The 20,880-nt window shown below is 46.7% G+C and overlaps 1 protein-coding gene across 9 annotated transcripts in view; it reads left to right on the forward strand.

The window, feature by feature from the left end:
* ALK (ALK receptor tyrosine kinase) overlaps positions 1-20,880 on the forward strand; it is a 298,563-nt gene that overhangs the window by 255,978 nt on the left and 21,705 nt on the right. For 6 of the 9 annotated variants that reach the window (XM_054063538.1, XM_054063534.1, XM_054063535.1 and 3 more), the window contains 8 exons: positions 7,504-7,666; positions 12,043-12,193; positions 14,225-14,356; positions 15,271-15,415; positions 16,231-16,413; positions 17,888-17,986; positions 18,935-19,087; positions 20,694-20,792. In XM_054063538.1, coding sequence (XP_053919513.1) covers positions 7,504-7,666; positions 12,043-12,193; positions 14,225-14,356; positions 15,271-15,415; positions 16,231-16,413; positions 17,888-17,986; positions 18,935-19,087; positions 20,694-20,792 — 1,125 coding nt within the window. Of the gene's footprint in view, positions 1-7,503; positions 7,667-12,042; positions 12,194-14,224; positions 14,357-15,270; positions 15,416-16,230; positions 16,414-17,887; positions 17,987-18,934; positions 19,088-20,693; positions 20,793-20,880 lie in introns of those variants that run through there. The other 3 variants (XM_054063537.1, XM_054063541.1, XM_054063543.1) reach the window with 3 other exon arrangements.

Genomic DNA, 20,880 nt, shown 5'->3' on the forward strand with positions numbered 1-20,880 from the left:
TTCCTTGCTCTTCTGCTCCCCGTCCTACCTGAGGAATACAGTTCAAGTAAAAGCTTGGACAGTAGAAATAACGGTAGTCAGATTGCGTGGGGGTAGGAGAGGAGATCGCTGAGGTGCTCGAAGCAATTCAATAATATGTTATGAACTTGGAGTGGAAATTCAAGGTAAATCCTGTGGTGTCTAAGCCAGCTTCCCTGATTTCTGGGCTTGATCCTCGGTCCTGTTCTGTCTGAAATTGTCCCCCACCCTTGAGGTCTGAAATCACTCGACAGCACTTTCCTCCCTTTTGTGCTCTCACTGTAGATGGGGCAGAAACCAGAGGAGCTAAGCTGCAGCTTCTTGCGGTGGGAAGTCACTGCATTTCCGAGGGTCTCCATGGCACCAAATCTGTTCTTTGTGTGGCCCCTGCTCTCAGTAAACACTTCAGACATTTGTTTGGTCCCTAGGCTATGCATTTACCCAGCTTTATCTTGTTTCTTTCTGCCTCTGTAATGCATTTACCAAGCCTCAGGCTGGGTCTGTCAAGGCCTTTGCCTTGATGGCCACTTTTGCTGTTGTGCGGGTGAACTGACAGCATCTGTGCCACCTCACAGTCCCATAGACAGCACTGGTCAGTATGAGCTCAGCCACAAGCAATGACAGAAACGTGAGCCGTCTGGTGTGATGGATCACACACTGTAATATTTCCTCCTTAAGGGATCATGTTAAAACAAAGAGACGTGCTCCTGTAGCTGAGTAGACAACAGGATAGTGAAATGCCCTCCCCAATGCCCACCCTGCGCTCACCCTAAATGCAATCTGAAAGAGAGGTGCTGTTTTGTTTTCATGGCTGCAAATCCAAAGAAGCTCCATTGCTTCCAGGGTACAAGCCTTGATTTGCTCCTTTGTAACTGAGAACGACCTCTTACACACACTGTTCTCGTGCTTGGAAATCCTTTTCCAGCAGAAGTGATAGTCATCCCCACCAGTCTTTCTGTCCTCCCTGTCCCCAAGCCCTGTACCCAGTGATTTACTGCTTTACCTTGCCATTGCTAATTGCAGCTTGGTGTGCCCTTGAATATCAAAACACTAACAGAGCCATGCTGTGGAAGATCCTAGAGCTTCCAAAAGCCTGTTAAGCCCTGTCAATCCTATGGGATGATGGATGCACTGCATGGAATAAGACCCCAAATTGCTACAACTGACGTGGCAGTGCTGCATTCTCAAGTTTCTTGGTAGTGACCAGGACCAACACAAGAGAATTCGTGTGGGTTTCAAGTCACACAGTTACTTGCAGTGCCACGTGGCCATTAGATGATCACGGAGCAGTGCAAATGCATTCTTTTTCAGTGGATTAATGTTACATGCCAGCTCCTTGCTGACAGGTTTCCAGTGAAACTTGGTTCTAGAAGAAGCCTGCAAAGAAGTTGTAGGGAAGCCTGCATGAACCAGCAGCTCAAATCAACTTCAGTGGCATGAGGATCTTTAATTGAAATGGTTAAGTCTGTACAAAAGGCTGTGTGCTTGTTTTGATGTAAACCAAGCTTATCTTGGCTTTGTTATTAAATTGATTAGGCATTAGTTTAAGTAAAACTGAAAGCTGCTCAAGCCATAGCATCCCTCTACAGGGAGTTTAACTGCCAATTAAAAAGCCAATTTATATCAAACCAATTCAATTTCCTTTTCTAGGCAACGCTGGAATCTGGGAGATTCAGGCATGGAAAGATACAGTGAGCAGTAACAAGGAGCGCTAGGTAAACAAATTGGAAACTGGAGGAGATGGAGCAGGATTCTCAGTAGGCAAAAGGAGATAACAAGGCACAGAGCAATCAAGCTTTAATTAAAGATTCCTGGGTCTTCTGAATAGACTGTAAATACCATGAGGACAGCCTCTCTCTTGATGTTTCAACTTCTCAGTTGTCCCACTTACAGCTCAGTCCTGTCAAGACACATAGTACAGAAATGGTGTGGAATGTACAGCATGATTGACCTTCCTCTCCTCTGTCTTGCCTGCTTTGTTCCATCGGATCTGCATATCCACCGCCACTGTGCAGCCACAGTTTCTGGCGTGGAAACTGTCATCAAATAATTTTCTCATCCTGCCTGGATTACTGTTTTCCTGCAGCTCCTGTCTCTTCCCTGCCATGTTTGGTGGTTGTACAGAGTTTGTCTTCCATCAGGGAGAGCCTTCTTATGCGTCCTCGTATGGCTGTTTCTCAGAAGAACTCTGAGTCACATCAGTTAATCAGATGAAGGAGCTGAAAGGAACATCAGAGCAAGTATTAAGTAAAAGAAAATTACATTTGGTTGCTCTTTGTGTGCAATTATACCAAGTAAACTGTTGGCATAATGCAATAAGGTATCTGCAGAGTTGTGGGTTTTGTATTAAGCATCAATTAACGGAGCGAATGTGCCCTCAGTGGGGGCTCAGTGCCCTCCCCCCAACAAAAGAAGCATCCTGAACAGGGATAGAAAATCATCAGAGATGGATTGTGAGATTTCAGATCATGTTGGCATGAATTTCTTTATTGCAGTGGTCACACTTGCTTTCTCTGTAGAGTTGACAGTAGAGAAGCTACAATACTGAAAATCAGCATACACCCAGAGCCCAACATAGCAGAGTCAAATTGGGGTAACTGCTGTCCAGAGTTAGTCATTCAATTGAAATTCACACATTTTAGACCTGTTTAAAGCTGTTTGCTCTTAAGAACAGCAACTTAAATCGTGCAGAAACTGCTATAAATCTCAGGGACGGGTTTTAAATAATTTTGACACCTCCACCCATCTTGGTCTTTGTTACCTCCCATGCATTTCTCCTGTAATTAGGAACAAACAAATTCCAAAAAGTTAGTGACATGTCTCACTTAACAGCCATTATGGAGTCCTCCCACTGTCTTTTTAAGTGGAACATGGGAAAGAAATCAATTTTCTTCATGCTGTTTTGTTAGTGTCCAGTTCTGGAAGGCAGCAGGACATGAGCCATTGTCATTGCTGGCCACAGTCACTGGTGCCCTGTTGGTCTGATGGTAATTTCCTGCATGGACACCCTGATAGTGTTCCCTTTATATGGACACTTAAGGAAAATCTAAAGCATGAGTCAAGCGTTGAGTATTTCTTTGAGATGATGCTCAGGATCAGGCTGGCGTGTACTTGTCAGCACTGCAGATGCTCTTCTCATTGAATTGAAAAACATGTCCAAAGTTTCCATGGCCACTCCGATTCAGAAAATGGGAAGACAGAAGTAGAACCCATAACTCCATGAATAGTTGAAGAGCTGGCCTTATCTTGTTCTGGCTGTGCCTGTGGAAGTGCTTCTGGTGTTTCTGGCAAGACTCACTAATTCCTATGATCATTTTATATCTCGTTAACATCGTTGTGTAGATGCAGGTAACGATTCAGGAACCATGATTGTGAGCACAACCCAGTCCTGCCATTTGCCACCATCTTCCGAACCCTGCCCCATCCAGTTAACCTCTGGCAAACTTAGTCCTGAGAAACGTAAGAATCTCAGTTTACTGATCACAGGATGCTGTTAAACAGCAGAACCCAAAGCAACATTGAAAGGTTCTTTCTTCCTTACATCACTGAACACATTTCTGATGTATATTGTTGTGATTTATTTTGCCTACAGACTTTGAGCACAAAGCAACCCTGACATTACTGGCAACACACAACTGAGGTTGCTTAGACTATATATGATGGCTTACTGGCTCAGTCAGAAACTTAATGAGTGCTCTCCAGTGCTTACAGTAAGGGTATTTTATACTGTTCCAAAGATAACTTTTAGGGAAAAAAAACATTTTCTTGCTGAGACCTTGGCAATAGGATGGGGAGATTGCTGGGGGCTGAGGAGGGCCAGCACGTTTCCTCTGCCATGTGTTGTGTCAACATGGGGATTCTGTCACATTAGCTGCTGTATAAATTATCCACTGAGATGTACTGCCCCAATTCTGAGTCTCAGTGTAATCTTCACTTCTTTTCTTTTTTCCCTGCCTTAAACAAGCATTTCCAATTTTTAAACCAAATTAGCGTCTTGCCACTGCCAATGACAGGGTACGTAGGGTCCCTATATTTAACTGCCTATAAGTTCTCCTCAAGGGAATGCTTCGCTGCTTCAGCAATCCAGGCACCCGTAACTTGTGTGAGGTTGGATGGACTCCGAAAACCTGCCAGTGTTTGGGCAGATGTAGACTGGAGAGTCCTGCTTTGTTTCCCACCATTTGAGCATGCGACGCCAGTGACGGTAGCCTGTAGCACACTGCAGCAGGGAGGAGTGTGTGATGGACCACAGGCGCACAGCGATGGAAATAATCTGTGCTGCTTACCTGGCTGCTTCAGGAGTATCGGTTCGGTGCTGCTGTAGTCTTTGGAGATCAAAGAAAGCTTCAAATTGAATTACTGCAAACTGCTGTGGTGTGCAGCAGCCTGTAGCAATGCTTTCCCTGAGCTCATGGGACATACTGCCATCATTTGTAGAACCAGGAGAGAGTCAATACTTTCCAGGGAGTGAATTTACTTTATTCTCACTTCAGAAAAGCAGCAGTGAGTTGTCTGAGACAGGCAGTGCTCTGGGTTCGTGGTTTCAGATCTCGGGCTGCAGTTACACCTGCAGATTGAGGGTTGACTTTGTGAAACACTTCAGAGAGCTGGTGGACGGAGGTCTGTATCCAGAACTGTAACTAAGACCCACCTGTCCTAATGGTATCGAAATAAGGGCAACTCCTTCCTGTGCCCTGTTCTGTCCCATTGTATTCGATGGCAAAGCCATTACACATTGGCCTGGCTTTTAGTGTTGAGTGTGAAAGTGCAGATGAACAGGAGGGCGATGTGCTGATGGTGACAGACAAGGAGCTCACACAGACCCTGGCTGTAGGCTGTACTGAAATCCTTGCAACTTCACATCGAGGCAGTCTCACCATGGACCTGGCTTGGGCCAGGCTTCCTCCTGCAGTATTTTGGGCAAGGTCCCCCCCCAGCTTGGCTGTTTTGAACCATAGCTTCTCCTATCTCTGCCTGCCATCTGCCTGTGCAGAGCAAGGAAACAGGTTTACTAGCAGGACTGCAGCACCTGGGAGGCTTCACATAGTGTTGTGCACGCCGCTGTGTCAGGCACAACAGGACTGCCCTCGAAAACTGGGGTAGCACCTCCTGTGCTCAGTCATCTCCAGATGCCTCACGTGACTCTCTCTGGCATAACATATCTATGGGGTTTCATTCCCCAAACCTCTCACACTGTTTTCAAAGCACAATTCTAGGAGCCTAGATGCACATTCTCTGCCCTTTAATTCCCAGCGCTGTTTGCCCTTGCCCTGCTGCTGCCTCTGCTCTGGAAGGAGCCCTCACTGGTTGCTGCAGACAGTAGGAAAGCTGTTCTGGATGCTTCAGCTTGGAGTCTGGAGGCATCATGTTTGCAGCAGGAGGGTATTCTCCTTCTGCTTCATCAGGGCTTTGGGCTCTTAGAGAAGCGGAGGCCATTAAAACGCATTTTGGAACAAGACATAGTTCATGTCTCCTCTGTCCCTGGAAACCAGCGGGAGCCAAGAGTTGCAGTTTCAGATGCAGCTGTGCTCAGTTATAGGAGCAATAGGCTTGGAGAGCTTCTGCCTGGGCCGGGGCAGCAGGGACCTAAGGAACAAGATTTAGAGAGGGTAAATCACAAATGCAGAGCTTAACCATAGCAGCAGTATGCATGTGTTGTGATCTGTCCTGGGTTTTATCACTTCCGGTTTCCATTTTGATTCTCTGGTGTTTTGGGCTTATTGTCCTCTTGAAGGTCACCTGCTTCTGCCTTTGGGAATGCTTTTCATGTTTCACCAGAGGCATCCAAATGGCTTCTTACTGTTCCAAATGAAGGCACTTACCTGTCTGCTCCGCTACCATATGTTTCAGTGCAGGTGGCTGAGCCCACTGGGATGCAGCAGCATTAGATCACTGTGAAAGCTGACAGCATGAAGCTCTCATCTTCCATTTTGCGGGAGATTTTGCTTTAGTTTGGGGTTGGGTTTTTTTTGCAAGAATAAACATAAGTAATGTCTGGTGCCAGAGTGTTGATACCAGAGCTACTGAATTGTTTTGCTTAGGAAATTCTAGACCCTCCTTTCTTGGGTGCTTTTCCCCTCCTACTTATTGTTCTTGAGCTTTGGGGGAGATAGAGGCGGAGGAGGAGAGGGGCAATCTTCCAAGTCTTCTTCTAAGACTTTGTGCTGCCATCCATTGCAGAAGGATGTGAGAAATAAGTACCTAATTATCCGTGTCAAACAAGTAGCAATAGCAAGGTTTGTATAAGACCTTTCTAGGGCATTGTGGAGGGAGAGCGGTGTGGGTTTTGCAGTAAGAAGGGAGAATTCTCCCAGCATTGCTTAGAGCAGAACACTTCCCTAAGGCAGCAGTTTTACATTGCTCCCTGAAATGGCCAGACTGTTACGAAGGCTTTCAGAAGTATCAGCCACTTCCATTCTTCAAGTCCTGCCTAATGATTTGATCTATTTCATGCACTGAACTGTTCTACAAGAAGGAATTTTAGCTCAGCTTCAGGATTGGTCTGCGAAAAGGTTATCCAGACCTTGTGCCTGGCTGTAGTGATGTGTTCCCATGTAGCTGGTGATTGTGCTGATGATGAGGGAGCCGGAGCATCCCTCTTAGGAGGAGAGGCTGGGAGACCTGAGTCAGATCAATCTGGAGAAGAGCAGACGGAGAGAGGAGCACATCTGTGCTGATCCATATCTGATGGGCAGGAGGCAGGAAGAGAGGACTGAACTCTGCCCAGTGACAGGACAGGGAGCACCAGGAACAAACTAGAACCCGGGAAGTTCCACGTGAACATGAGAAAAAACTTTTCCTGTGCAGATGATGGAGCCTGGGAACTGGCTTCCCAGGGAGGTGTGGAGTCTCTTCTGGAGAAATCCAAATCTGCCTGGACACGTTCCTGGGCAACTGCTGGAATGCTCCTGATTTAGCAGGGGGCTGAACTGGATGAACTCCAGAGGATGCACACTTATGGATCTGGCCTAGAACAGGCAGTACTGGATGCTGTTTAACCAGACTTGGCTAGGTGTTTGCCTTCTGAAGCTTAACTGGAATCTTGAATCTCTTGTGAGCAAATAATTACTTCAAATAATACTGAGATGATGATACATTTACAAATGTTTCTCTAATGAACAGCTACTTTCCCATATGAAATAAAATGATTAATTAAATGCCTGTAGAAACTGGAAGGGCTAAAACGCCCCAGTCTCAAGTTTATGAGCACTTTAACACCTCAAAACTAGGTGATCTGTGTTGCGTTTTACTCTACTCTGTGATCTTTGCCTTTTTGAGCCCCAGAACAACTAAAGCTGTGACATCTTTCAGGAGATGTAGGTGAAAAGCTGTTGAATACTGGGGTACACAGCACTGTGAGTCTTGTGAAAGAATTGTGCAAGGATTTGTTCTGGCTCAGGGACCAGGTTCTTCTCCTTGTCCAACAAGAGAGAGTGAGTATAGAGCAGAACAGCTCCCTGACCTTTGTGTGTCTCTCTGTTTCAGATCACTGGTTATTCACAACCTGCGGTGCCAGCGGGCCTTACGGCCCCACACAGAGCCAGTGCAACAATGCCTACAGGAACTCCAACCTCAGTGTGGTCGTAGGAGCCGAAGGAATTCTCCAGGGCATTCAGATCTGGAGAGTGCCGTCAACCAACACATACAGGTAAGGGAACCGTCTCGGCTTGTCATGATACGTCTTCACCTTCCAGACTTCTCTAGGCTGCAGATACATGCTAGGCATAGATAGGTATTGTATTCAGATTGATATGCATTCTACTACTCCCTGATCCTGTGATTTCCAGTCTTTCCAGTCTCAGGTTTCTTGTCTGGAAGATGCAGCTTTATGGTGAAGGAGAGGAGAGAGAGGAACAGCCGTCTGAGGCAGACATATCTTTAGCCTGAATGGTTACCGGTTGGGAGAGCATTATCAGTAACTGAAAATCAAGTATTTTGACCTCCCTGGGCCAAGGGCCATACATATCCTATATGCCATCTGTTGAATCCTGGAATCAGAATGAGTTTCTCCCACTCTGCATCTGGTACAGGAGGCACAATTGCATGTCACCATTTCTTAGGGGACAGCTTGCAGCAAACTGCACTCAACATCTGGACTGTTCAGAATTCAGGCATGGTACAGTCCTTACTCACCCCTGTGGAATTGATGTTGGAAGCCAGTCACCTAAGCATTAGGCTCTATCATACAGAGGGTTCTAATGCTTGAATCCCTCTGTGGAGTTATTTCAAAGGGAGGTGATCAGATACGGTTCAATGCCGCTTAATCAGATCTTTACCAATCCTTTTTTCTTTTTCCTCTTGCCAGGAAAAAAAAAAAAGAGCAATTGAAGCTTGGTTTTCTGTGCCTAAATGGCAACATTGAGGCGTCACCTGCATCAGTTTGTAAGCAGAGCTGTCTGTGTGAATCGGTGCCTGCCTAGCAGTGGGGTTTATGCATCATTCCCATGATGGTGTCATGGATTTCAAAGCAGAACATTCCACTGGAGGCTTTGAACAAATTTCGGTTAAAACTCACTGGCACCTTCCTTTTTATCTTTTTTATTAAGAAAGAACATTAATATTGAGGTTGATGTTAGTCTGAAGAGAAGGTACTGTAAAGCAGCTTCGCAAAGCTGGCTCGGCTCAAGCTCTGCCCGAGTGCCTATTACCACAGGGATTGATGGTAATGAAAAAGGCATTAATGATCTTTTACTCAGCTATCAAAAATGGGCTGCCTGAGGTGAACAGAATTTTTCAGGACTGGCATTCAGTAAATATGGTTATAAAGGATAGCCCCAAAGAAAAGAGGCAATAAACTTAAAGCACTGTCATTTCTTTAATATCACAGCCCAATGAGAGCCAGAATTCCAGTGCAACTGTGGGCTGCTTCTTGCTACACAATACAAAGCATGGGTCCTGCAGGGAGGACCTGTCTAGTGAAGTCTTGTAAATGACCCAACAGACTTTTAGATTCTGTAGAGAGAATAAATGGCTAATGCAATTGGTAACCTATATAGAAATGAACTATGTTCTCTTCTGCACCTCTTAAGGCTACAATAGAGAATTCACAGCCTGGGGAAAGGAGGAGGCAATTGTGAGATTAAATTAACTTGACATCTTCTAGATGCTGGGCTGCTGGAGGGGCAGCAGAGTCCCCAGCACAGCACAGCCCTAGGAAAATGTCAAGTTGAGATAGCAGTTCTAGGGCTTCCTGGACCCTGGACCCACTGCCTGTGTGTAGCTCTGCCCTGCAGGCCCACCATGCTGTCGTCCTGTAGGTTAGCCTGGTTGCCGTCCCCAGGGTGCCTGACCTGGGAATGAAGCCCTCCAGCTGGCTGTTGGGCTCCTGAGAAAGCTGCTGCTCTGCCGCGTCAGTGCCTTCTACATGGTGCAGGGTAGAGCAGTGAGTTGTGTTCCTGATAACTGTGCAAGAAGTATATAGGTTGTGAACATGAGTGAGAATACGTGTTACTAAGACACAAAGACAGAAAGCTCAGCTTTGCACAGAACTCCACTGGCACAAACTGACCACAGCCGAACAACTCCACCATCTCTGAGGGTCTGGGTGATCTGCCGCACTTCTAAGCATTCAGAAGGTCGTGTCATCCCAAATCTGGGCTTATGAGCATGTGTGAGAGAAGTGAACTGTAACCATTATCTGAACTCTTTCTACTTTTAAAGCTGGAGTCTTTAGTCCATTTTGCTGAGTGCCCCATCTGTTGTCACTTCCACTGCCCTCTCTTTTCTCTGGTCCCTTCTTGTAAGATAGCACAAGAACATTGCACAAAGCAATGCAAGAAAGTGTTCTCCTCAGCGTGCTGGCCTCGGTACTGCTTTGCCTCATATTGTCCTAACAAGCTCCAGTGTTTCTCATGACCTGTCTACCCAGAGGTGGAATTTTCCTCCAGCCTGGAAAATTCCTTGGTTTGCACAGGCGCTGCACTCTGCTCGTAGAATCATAGAAACACTGAGGTTGGAAAAGACCTCTAAACTCACACAGTCCAACCATCAGCCCAACCCCACTGTGCCTACTAAACCATGTCCAAAAATGCCATGGGCACACATATTTTGGACCTCTCTAGGGATGGAGGCTCCGCCACTGCCCTGGGCAGCCTCTTTCAGTGCTTCACTGCTCTTTTAGTGAAGAAGTCTTTCCTGATATCCAGTCTAAACCTTCCCTCGTGCTGAACCTTCCTGAAGGTGCAGTTTTCTTTTTCTATTCCTGGAAGTATCATAGTAAAAGAGAAGAGGGAAGGTATTCTGTGTTCTGGTTTTATCTGCTCAGGATGGTCTGAATCTTTCCTCAAGGCTGATATAGTTAAATGGATTCCTCTTGTACAAGAAAGCTGTGCCTCAGGAATGGGAACCTGCTAAAATCTGAAGATAACCCATCTGCTTAAATAGTGACGCTCCTTTTGAATGGGAATGACTGTTGCCTAAATCTGCTTTTTATTTGACTGCAGCATTTGAATGAGGCTGAAATGGGCTCTCCTGAACTTCTTGACATCATTGGTTATATGCAAAATCTGTTCATGCACGGAAAACACGGCTGCTAATTGCAGGCAATGAACCCTGCCAGCTCACTGTGCACCTCATTAGCCATCACAAAATTCCACAGCAAATCAGCTCCTTCTTCAGATTCGTCCAGTACCCAGTGCTGTGTCCATTGCTTTTCCTGCTGGCTCCAGTGCAGCCTTACTGAGGAATGATTGCTTTGGGTATTGAGGGTGACACAAACATCATTATGTCATGTTTTGAGTATCTAGTGTGCTTCATGGGGCTCTTGATGCTCTGTAGTTGCTTCGGCATCAGAACTGCTCCATCCTGGCTGCCTCAGAGTGGTGTCACGGGGCAAGTTCCTCATGCTGTAGCTGAGGCAAGCTGCTGTCTGAGAGTGTGCTGGCTGCCCAACCTGTTCCAGGTCGCAGGGCTGGGTCCTTCTGCTTGTAGCCCATTGGTGAGCAGGACTGCGCTGGGCAAAGGCACCCAGGTGCTGGAGAAAGGACAGAGGTAAAGCAGAGCACCTAAACTGTAATGAGGTAGGAAGCTGAGGGGAGGTTTTGTATCCTCAGTCCTGCAGTCACTGTTTACAGGCTCCGGGTTGAATTTTGCTCTCATGGGAAGAGCTGCAAAGCTGCTCACATCAGTGGAGAACCACCTGCTTATTTCAGATATAAACAGTTTGCCGCACCACCACTCACTCACTGAGGAGGGAGTGATTCTGTCTTTTGTTGCAATGGAGTTGTGTCTTTTACCATGACTTTTGTAAAGTACTTTGAAAACCTTTGATAAAATCTCCTTTGAGTAAATGAATTTGTTATGTGCTGAGAAAGGGAGAAGAGGGAGCTGGGCAGTAGAGTGATACAGCCAGATATTTGGGTACATCAGCACATAAAGGACCTCCACGTACTGACTGCTTGAAATAGAAGTCCCAGAGCCTTAATTGAGGTGCTGATGTACGCAACCTGGCCACTCCTAGTTGGAGACAGACAGATGTTCCCGGCGACCAGGAGGGGAGGGGGTTGCCTTCCTTGTTCACTGCAGGAAGTGCTAGTTCCATCCACTCTTCAATATTCCTCTGGCCCTGGGAATAGGAGAGCCGTTTCCCATCTGGTCTATGCTACCAGGACCAGTTACCTTGTCTGCTTTCCCAAATCTCCCTGTCAATCTTGTGCTTAATGTTCTCTTTAGCCATATGTACTGTGCTTATCAGCTCTCCTGCTTTTGCTCTCACTCTTCGTTGCTGCACACCTTTCAAGGGTACACCTTCTGGGAAGCAAGATGTGTTTCGGCTAGGAAAGTTTGAAACTACAAGACTCACTCTGTCCTTAGCGAGTGTTTGCCTAAGAAATAAGCTGTTTTGTAGCTAGCCAAGATCATAAGACCCAGCAGAGCAGAGAACTTCAGTCTCCGAGCTTTGGGTATTTGTATATCAAGTGCCAGGCCTCTGGGGCAGTGCTCTGTGATGCTGTGTCAGTGACATTTGCTCCTTCCACCCATCTGAGACATCTCAGGTGAGAGGTTCTTGTTTTCTTTTTCCTGCAGTATCTCAGGCTACGGAGCTGCTGGTGGGAAAGGAGGGAAGAACACCATGGTGCGGTCTCATGGCGTGTCTGTGCTGGGAATTTTTGACCTCCAGAAGGATGATACTCTCTATATCTTGGTGGGGCAGCAAGGAGAAGATGCTTGTCCTAGTGTAAGTGATTGCCTTACTCTTTTATCTTAATCTCTTCTACAAATCCATGGAGTTGTATTTGTTTCCAGAGAAAACCATTGTCCTTGAGGGGGTTTGGTGTTCCACTGTTTGCAGGTGCAGTAATCTATTCATCAGTTAGTATTCTTTGGAAGATGAGGGAATAGGAGATTCTTGTGGAGGAAACTGAGTGTTATCTGATGAAATCTCACCTGTGAATTTGAGCTGGACATTTAAATGCCGTGTGTTTCTCAGCCACTAGTGCCTGGTATCCAGGAGATGAAAACTGTGCAGACTGTTACAGTGGAGAAAGGTTGAGGGACGCAGACAAGAAAGAGAGGTTTTCAAAGCTGGATGCTGAAGTAAATAGCGTTAAAACTGAAATTATGCATATCTACAAACAAACCATTAATATGAAACCTCTTTGAAATGACAAATGCCTGAACTCAGACCTCCATCCAATGTTTATAACTGGGACGTTCCAGCGGAACATAATGCATGGACTCATTAAACTCCAGGCCACTGTAATCCTAGTGAGGATTTATTGAGTGCTAATGTAAAGCATCCATCGAGGCACAGGGATTGCATTGACTTGTGGAAGGGACTTTAGTAGATTGGATTGTAATCAGTTATGTCTGTGCCATGAAGGATTTCTCTTTTTTAATTCTATCGTAATCTAGTGGTTCCTCTGGGTCATTGACTTTGTCATTTCATTAATCACCCCACCCAACTCCAAACCCGCTAAGGAGAGGGAAGCCTAGGGAACGGAGGGCTCTTTAGTTCCATGGCCAGCTTTGCACACACCAAAGGGATGCTGTTCACTCCTTGGCAGAAGCTGGGACACGTTTTGTGGTCAGCAGAATAATTTGTAACTCGAGGATGTTTTTATCAGGTTCCTCTTCCAAAAGAACACTCATACATAAAAGTAGAAGGGAGCAGAAGGTCATCCCTACCATAAGAACTATGTATGCATTTCTCCATTAGAAGTGCCGCTGACTTAGCTAGCGTCACTGAGATGAAACGTATCAAATAAAATGAGCTAGGAGCAAAGCTTGCCATTTACAGATACTCACAGCAGAGTCCTGCTTGCCATGCACTGTTAGTGCTTAAATTTAAAACCAAAGCAGTTACCTCTCTTGGGTCATGATCCAGAAGCCCCTGTAAATGATGGTTTAATGTGGTGTTTAAAATCAGTTAGCGAATTCAGTAATTTGCCTAATACAGGAGGTTCATTACATTTGGTGCTAATTGGTTGAGGGGAAAAAATGCTAAGTAGCAAAAATGGAGGATTTTTATGAGGTACTTTCTTTAACATCAGGTCAGCCCTGCAGTTAAAGGTGGGATGGCAGCTGTGCTGGCAGGCTTTGCACCAGCCAGTGCTGGTGACTGCGATGAAACTGGTGTTACAGCATCAGCATTGGATGAACAGCAGAACTCACTTGGAAGTCTAGCTAGATGTTAGGTGGCCAATCTGTGCCGCGCTCATCACTGCTGCCCATACTGTGTCTACCGAGGCTGAAGTTGGCTCTGGTACCTCTGCAAGAGCTACCGGTGTGCCTCAGTTCTGGATGGATGCACACTGACTGACAGCCTGGCCTCAGCCGATGCAGCACTGGAAGAGGAACACAAAAACTGGGGTTCTTTTTCTGTCTCTGTGTTTGGCTGTTGCATGACGTGAGGCAAGGATTATCATTGGTTAGTTACTTCTTTCCCCCACTTGCAAAATACAGACAGTTCATGCTGGCAAGGATTTGCAGTAAATTCTGCTTCATCTTGTCTGTTAAAAGCTTCTGATAATAGATAGCAGCACTGAGCTCGCTTCAAAATAATTCAATTAAATGGCAACAAGTACTGCTGATGAAAGTGGAGGCAAAAAGCAAGGTTCCTCTAGAAGAGCATTCACTTGCTTCTGCTGATACAGTTTTATTGGAGGAGAATTTATTGGCGTGTGAGGGTGAAGGGTCCACAAAGCCGATGTGTGTACAGGACGTGGAGATGTCTTGCCAGAATTCAGAGCTGGTCTTCTGTTTGCAGACTAATGATGTCATACAGAAGGTCTGCATCGGTGAGAACAACGTGATTGAAGAGGAGATCCGTGTGAACAGGAGCATCAGTGAATGGGCAGGAGGAGGTGGAGGTGGGGGAGGCGCAACCTACATATTTAAGGTATGGAAACATGGTCCCTATGGGCCTTCCACATGGACACATCCTGCCTCTTGCCTCTGGTATCGCATCCTGAAATACCTGAGAGCCCTCTATATGCCCCTGGGGGGGAAAGGTCCACAAAGTGAGCTCTGAGCAGCCTTTATTCCCAGCTGATTGCTGCAGGGATCTGGGTTGGCCCTTCACACTTGGGAGCAGCCACGCTTCCCTCAGTGGCACAGAGTTCCCTTTGCAAACATAACAATTTGAGTTGGAGTTCTTTCAACACAGTCTGAGGTGCTGAAGCATAATTCTACAGCAAATTCCATGGGACTTTATTCAGATCTATCACTGTAGAACGTCAGACCTCAGCTACACGTTTGGTCTCTACAGTGACAGGGAAAGTCGAAGACATCCTGTCTGTTCTCTGTTGGTAGCCCTGTAGATGGACATCTCTGATCTTTGCTGTCACATACTGGCTGAGACAGTGCTCATTCCAAACACCAGTTTCAGGTGTTAACAACATGTTTCAATCAGGCACATGCTACACACTTCTGTACAACTCTGCCTGCTCAGGCAGGCTCCAGTGTAGCAGTGCTTTACCAGAGGAGATATTGTATTGTGATGCATTAAGCAGTGCTCCTCAGCTGTTTCATTTGATGAAAGTCATCACACGGAAACGTTGTAAGCTTTCTAAGAGCCGTCAGCATTGTAGGTACAACTCACAGAGTTGCTGATGCCTCCGTTCCCTGCTGCAGACTTTGGTAGGACTAGTGCTTTTCATTAATGTTGTGGATGTGGGTGCATAAATAATGCAGCAGCAATTTGTAGTGCTCAGCAGCCGTAGGTGCCTGCTTACTGCAACAGGCATGTGGTTGGACTTCCATCTGCGTGTCTGACTCGGTCTGAACACTGCCTTTGTTTCTGTATTTGTTAAGATGGAGAATGGAGAACCGGTCCCCCTGATAATTGCAGCAGGAGGTGGTGGTAGGGCCTACAGGGCCAAAACAGACACATTCCATCCAGAAAGGCTGGAGAATGATTCCTCTATTCCAGGGCTGAATGGCAATTCAGGAGCTGCAGGTAAGGAAAGTTTATTCATGTTAAGAAAGCCTTTGTGACTATGTGGTGCTCCCAGATTCCTCCTTGCCAGGAGGTGAGGGGAAACTCATGAAAGCACAGTTCAGGAGGAACATGGAAGTGTAACAGATGCACATAGCGTGTATCCACAATGAATTATACTTGTCCTAAACAGGGTCATCAGGGATGGTATAGGCATAGCAATGGCAATGGTTGCTCCAAATAACATAGTGCCTCTGATAAGTCAAGCTGTTTGATGTTTAGCGTGGAGTTTGCTGTGCTGTGTGGCTTACCTGCTCCCTGCACTGTTCCGTGCTGTGCAGACACACTCACGGCTCCCCTGGCTTATGCAGAACGAGGACACTTGCACCCTTGCTGAAAAAGTGTCTGTGAGGAGACCTGGGCCTGAGCAGCCAGCAGAGCTGGCAGGGAGTCACTTGTGTGTGAGCTGGGCTGGGACCTGTTTTCACATCCCTGTCACTAAACACTGCTTGTTCCACTGAAGAACCAACACAGGGGTTTTTCAAAATTATTGTTTGAGGGGATGGGTCTGGAAGCCACGAACAAGTGGCTGGGGAGTGAGCAGGCATGTGTTTTCGACAGAAAATATTTGTCCATTGTGTGAGGTGAAAAGAGGCGCAGGTGATGAACGTGGTTGGGAGCCCTACAGAAGGGTCACTGTAGTAAGCATATGCCCTCTTCTAACCAAGGCGTGGGATTGTGACTTTCAGCGGAGGTGCTGTGAAGGAGTGCTTCTTCTGCAGGTCCCTTCAGAGCACAAAAATACACCCTCCCTTTTTGTCTTCTCTTCACTGCAGGTGGTGGAGGTGGCTGGAATGATAACACTTCCTTCCTGTGGTCAGGAAAATCCTTGCTGGAAGGTGCTACTGGAGGAAGATCCTGCCCCCAGGCCATGAAGAAGTGGGGGTGGGAGACAAGAGGGGGTTTCGGAGGGGGTGGAGGGGGGTGCTCCTCAGGTGGAGGAGGCGGAGGATATATAGGTAAAGTGGCTTCGTGTTCAAGGTGTCCCTTCCCCTCCTTTAGTGCTAAGTAGCAGCGAATCGCTGATAGATAGTTCTCCTGTAGCTAGCGTATTTGACTGTCATGTACCAGTATGTCTGTGTGTTGCCTCTTTAGCAGTAGATGAATGCGTGGCATTGAGTCCTTGAGCGAATGGCCAGATGTCAGTCCTTCAGCTGTAATCCTGGCTTTGCGCTCTGCACACTGTGCCATCAAGGTCCTGCTGTGATTCTTGAGCCTTCCGTTTGGGGTTACGGTGCTGAAGGCGGAGGAGCCACAGGCTGCATGCTCCTGTTTGCCAGCACCTGGGGTTTGAGGGCTCTGCTCCTGGAGACGCAGCAAGGCTTTATGCTGGGGGAAGGATGTGGTTCTTCCACCCTGCCCTGCTGTGCGTCCTGCGCCAGTGGTCTCGGGGGCAGAGGCTGAGGCTGCCAGCCAGAACCCCTCAATAATGATGATGGTGTTGACTTGAGTCAACAAGGAGCTCATTTTGTTGGGCTGCAGGTCTGTGGGCAGCTGTCAGATGGCGTTACTTTAATTATAACTGCTGTGGGTCAGATGCAAGATCTCTAACAGCTCCTGATCTCCTGGGCCACACAGCATCTTCAGCCATCTGCGCTGTGGTTGGCTTTTTAACCCCTGGCTCTCCACAGCTTAAATTGAGTCAGTGATACACTAGAAATCCTGAGAGTCAGAAATGAGTTTACATGGTTAAGTGCATGTTTTGTACCACTGTTACTGTGTAATGATACTTTTTCCAACAGGATTCCTCACATGACTTAATTTTAATGTCATTGAAGATGGTTAAAGAGGAAAACCCATTTTTGGGTGGGGTGGGGAAAATCTCTGCATGCTTATTGTACAAAATATATGCCCCATACTGTTCTCTGTATTGCCCATAGTTTGCTCCTGATATGTTCTATGTGTCCAAACACAAATGAGCAACCCATGAACTCCTTCAGTCCCCACTCCTGGTGGACCACCCTGCTTTCAGGGTGCAAAGGAGAGGGAGGGTATCAGATTGTCCATCCCCTCTGCTGACACAGCACATGCCTTGGTCAGCAAGGCTGCTGAACTTAGCCCTTGAGCACTGGTGTTTCCCAGTCTCTTGGCCACGTTAATTTTAAGAAGGGCTTATGTATAACAGCATCCAAATGGTTAAAGATGAAGTTTGTGCTTCAGGTGTGCCTTTGTTTGCCACAGCCTGGCTAAAACAGAGCAAATAAATTGACTGTCACAAACTGCTGTGATGAAATTGAATTTCTAGAGATGAAAGAACAGCGACTGATGCCTTAACTCGCTGAGTGTTCCCTAGATGTTAAATAGTTTGCGTTACTCACTTTTCTCATTTGGATGCCTCCCTCAATGTACTGAAGTCATGCATGTTGCAATTCTTGTCTGTATCTTCGTGTTAACGAGCCTCAGTCTGTTAAGGTGACCTCTGGTTTGATGTAGGTGGCAATGCCGCAGTGGACAATGACCCAGAGATGGATGGGGAGGATGGTGTGTCCTTTATTAATCCAATTGGTACTTTGTACACTCCAGCACTTAAAGGTATTCGTTTGGTCAGAAGTGTTCCAGTGGTTTTCTTTCATGTTAAGAATCGTTGGCATCTGTAGGAGACATTAAAAACCTTTGGGTACAGCTTAGAGCCATCGCAAACACGAGGAGGCAGAATGATAGCATAATAGCATCCAGTGGAGGATAAATGGAAGCAGGAGGAGGAAACCGGGTGGAGAGAACATCAAGGCTGTTAGAAAACACTGGCCAACAATGCAGGCTACCAGCCTATAGAATCATTTTGGCCAAGGAAGGTGATAACAGAACCTCATAGTACAGATAGTTTAGGAAAGAAACAGACAAAGTACCTGACTGCTCACTACCACTACTTCTTAGAGCATCCTCAGTGTGGCACCCATGCTGGACCCCAGGGAGTTCCTAGAGAACACAGTGCTGCCCAGCAGTGTGTGGGAGCAATAAATCCTGCTGTTCCGGCATGTGCTCACCCGGTAGTTGGTGTCTTGAATATGTTTGTGATACAAAAGTATCTGTTTGGTCAAAAAAGCTGGTTGCTTTAGAGCAGCCAGGAGCGTTTTCAAGTACAGATAGACTCTGGCCTGAGAGATTCAGCCCGAAAATCTTGGAAACATTGCGATGTTTGATCTCAGAGGGAGTAAGTTGAGGGAAGAGAAGGCTGAGCCCCATGGATGGCAGAAGAGGCAGGTTTTCCATAGGCTTCACAGCAGCCTTCTCATGAGCCTGGTAGGGAAGCGAGCCACTCCACCTCTGCTGCAGCGAGGCTGATGGAGCTGGGCGGTATTTCCTGCATGAGGAAAGGACAGGGACTGTGGAAGGTGGGGAGAAATCAGTTTCTTAGATGGGGCCCACCCTCCTACACCTGGCAATTATGACCACTGTGTCCCCTGTTTCTGTCAATTCCCAAGGAAAAAACAGGAATGATCTTTACAGAAATTAACTCAGCTTCTCTCATCCACTTCCTAGTGACGGAGGGGCATGGAGAGGTGGATATCAGACTGCATCTTAACTGCAGTCACTGTGAGATGGACGAGTGCCGCGTGGATCTCGAGACCCAGAAAGTCATTTGCTTTTGTGAGCCAGGCACAGAGCTGGCGGAGGACGGTGTGTCCTGCGTAGGTGAGTAGGTGGATGGGGTAGGTGTACAGGGAGGGCTGGTAGCGCCAGGCATAGAAAATGCTCAGTGAAAGCTATAGTTTGGGCTTTCAGTCATCTTGGAAGTGTTCCCTGGTCTCTTCCTCAAAACTGGCTTAGGTAGAATGTTACCTCCTTTCTTGATGGAATGCTGTAGAGTTGTTTTGCTAGGATATAGCCCCATTGGTGCCGAGGCGCTGGTTGGCTGTACAGTGCATGTTCAGCACACTGGCAGCATTGAGGAGAGTCACGTTTTTCCATCTGGCTGCAGTGGTGCTCACATTCTGCTCTGAAATAGTGAAAGTTTGGTGACTGATGGAGTTGTCCAGCTAAAGTTAACTTCCATGTCCCTCCTCTTAAGAACGAAAAATAAGTACAAGGTGAAGGAGAATGTAATTCCTGTGGATTTGGACATACAAGGTCCATGTGCAGAATCTATAAATAACTCTGCATGAGAGATCTTGGAGGAAAACTAACAACAGTTCTTGTACTTGAGAAAAAACAAGTGCTCAGAGCTCCATCACTGGGTTTCCTTCAGATTCTTGCCCAGCAGTTAAAGCAAGTGACTCCAAGGGTTTAGAATCCTTCTCTCAGTTTTGTGGCATGGGCCACAGAGATGATCTGAGGACTGGAGCACCTCCCGTGCAAGGAAAGGCTGGAAGACTTGAAGTTGTCCAGTACGGAGAAGAGAAAGCTCTGGGGAGACCTTAGAGCAGCCTCCCAGTACTGAGCTGTGGAGGGGCTCTTGTTCAGGGAGTGCAGGGGTAGAACATTGGGAAATGGTTTTAAGCTGAAAGAGGGGAGATTGAGATGAGATCTTAGGAAGAAATGTTTTCTTGTGAGGGTGGTGAGGCACTGGCACAGGCTGCCCTGAGAAGTAGTGGCTGCCTCAACCATGGAGATGTTCAAGGCCAGGCTGGATGTGGCTTTGAGCAGCCTGATCCAGTGGGAGTTGGAACTGGATGGGCTTTGAGGTCCCTTCTGACCCAAACCATTCCATGATTCTATGGGAAAACCATTCTGTATTTCTACCATTCCCACCTGTAAAACAGGTACAAAGCATGGTCATTTTGCCACGGTAAAGTGAACCCTAATGAAGTTTCATTGAATACCTTGTAATCCCACAGGAGGATGCAGCTATGGAGCACTGTGTACTGCATTTATTATGATCAGGGTTTTCTGCCTGGATAAGATGCATTTAGGAAGTGATTTATCACAGCCCTGATTCTGCTGTTGCTGTGATTTGGCATTGATAGCAGCACTTTCACCCTGGCAATGTAATGTTCTTCCCACCTCCCCAACCTCCTACCCCTGGTTTTATGGTCTTGTTTTCATACCCAGGAATGCACACATTAATTTGGTGATAGCAAACCATCTGTTTTACTTGCCTGATATTAATTGAAGGAAGGAAAATTATGATGTATGAGAGGTCATAGACCCCGAGAACTGATCGTGCCAGAGGTTGCTCCTGTACTACAGGAGCAGCAAATGAATAAATGGAAGGAAGAGCAGAAAAATCCATCTGCAGAAAAGTGGCTGCTGGAAGATGATTTCAAATGTGTAATTCCTTTTCCTCCTGCCTGTGTTACAGCTGAGCCTGTGGTCCATCTCCCACTCTCCCTGGTCCTGTCTGTAGTGACCTCAGCATTGGTGGCTGCTTTAATTTTGGCTTTTTCAGGAATCATGATAGGTGAGTGTTGCTCTGCAAAAGGTATTTTCATGTGAGGGTTGGCTCTGAGCCCAGGTAATTGGGCCCTGGAAGGCAGAAGGACTCAGGT

Source organism: Cuculus canorus, chromosome 3 (genome assembly GCF_017976375.1).
Source record: "Cuculus canorus isolate bCucCan1 chromosome 3, bCucCan1.pri, whole genome shotgun sequence".
Lineage (NCBI taxonomy): Eukaryota > Metazoa > Chordata > Aves > Cuculiformes > Cuculidae > Cuculus > Cuculus canorus.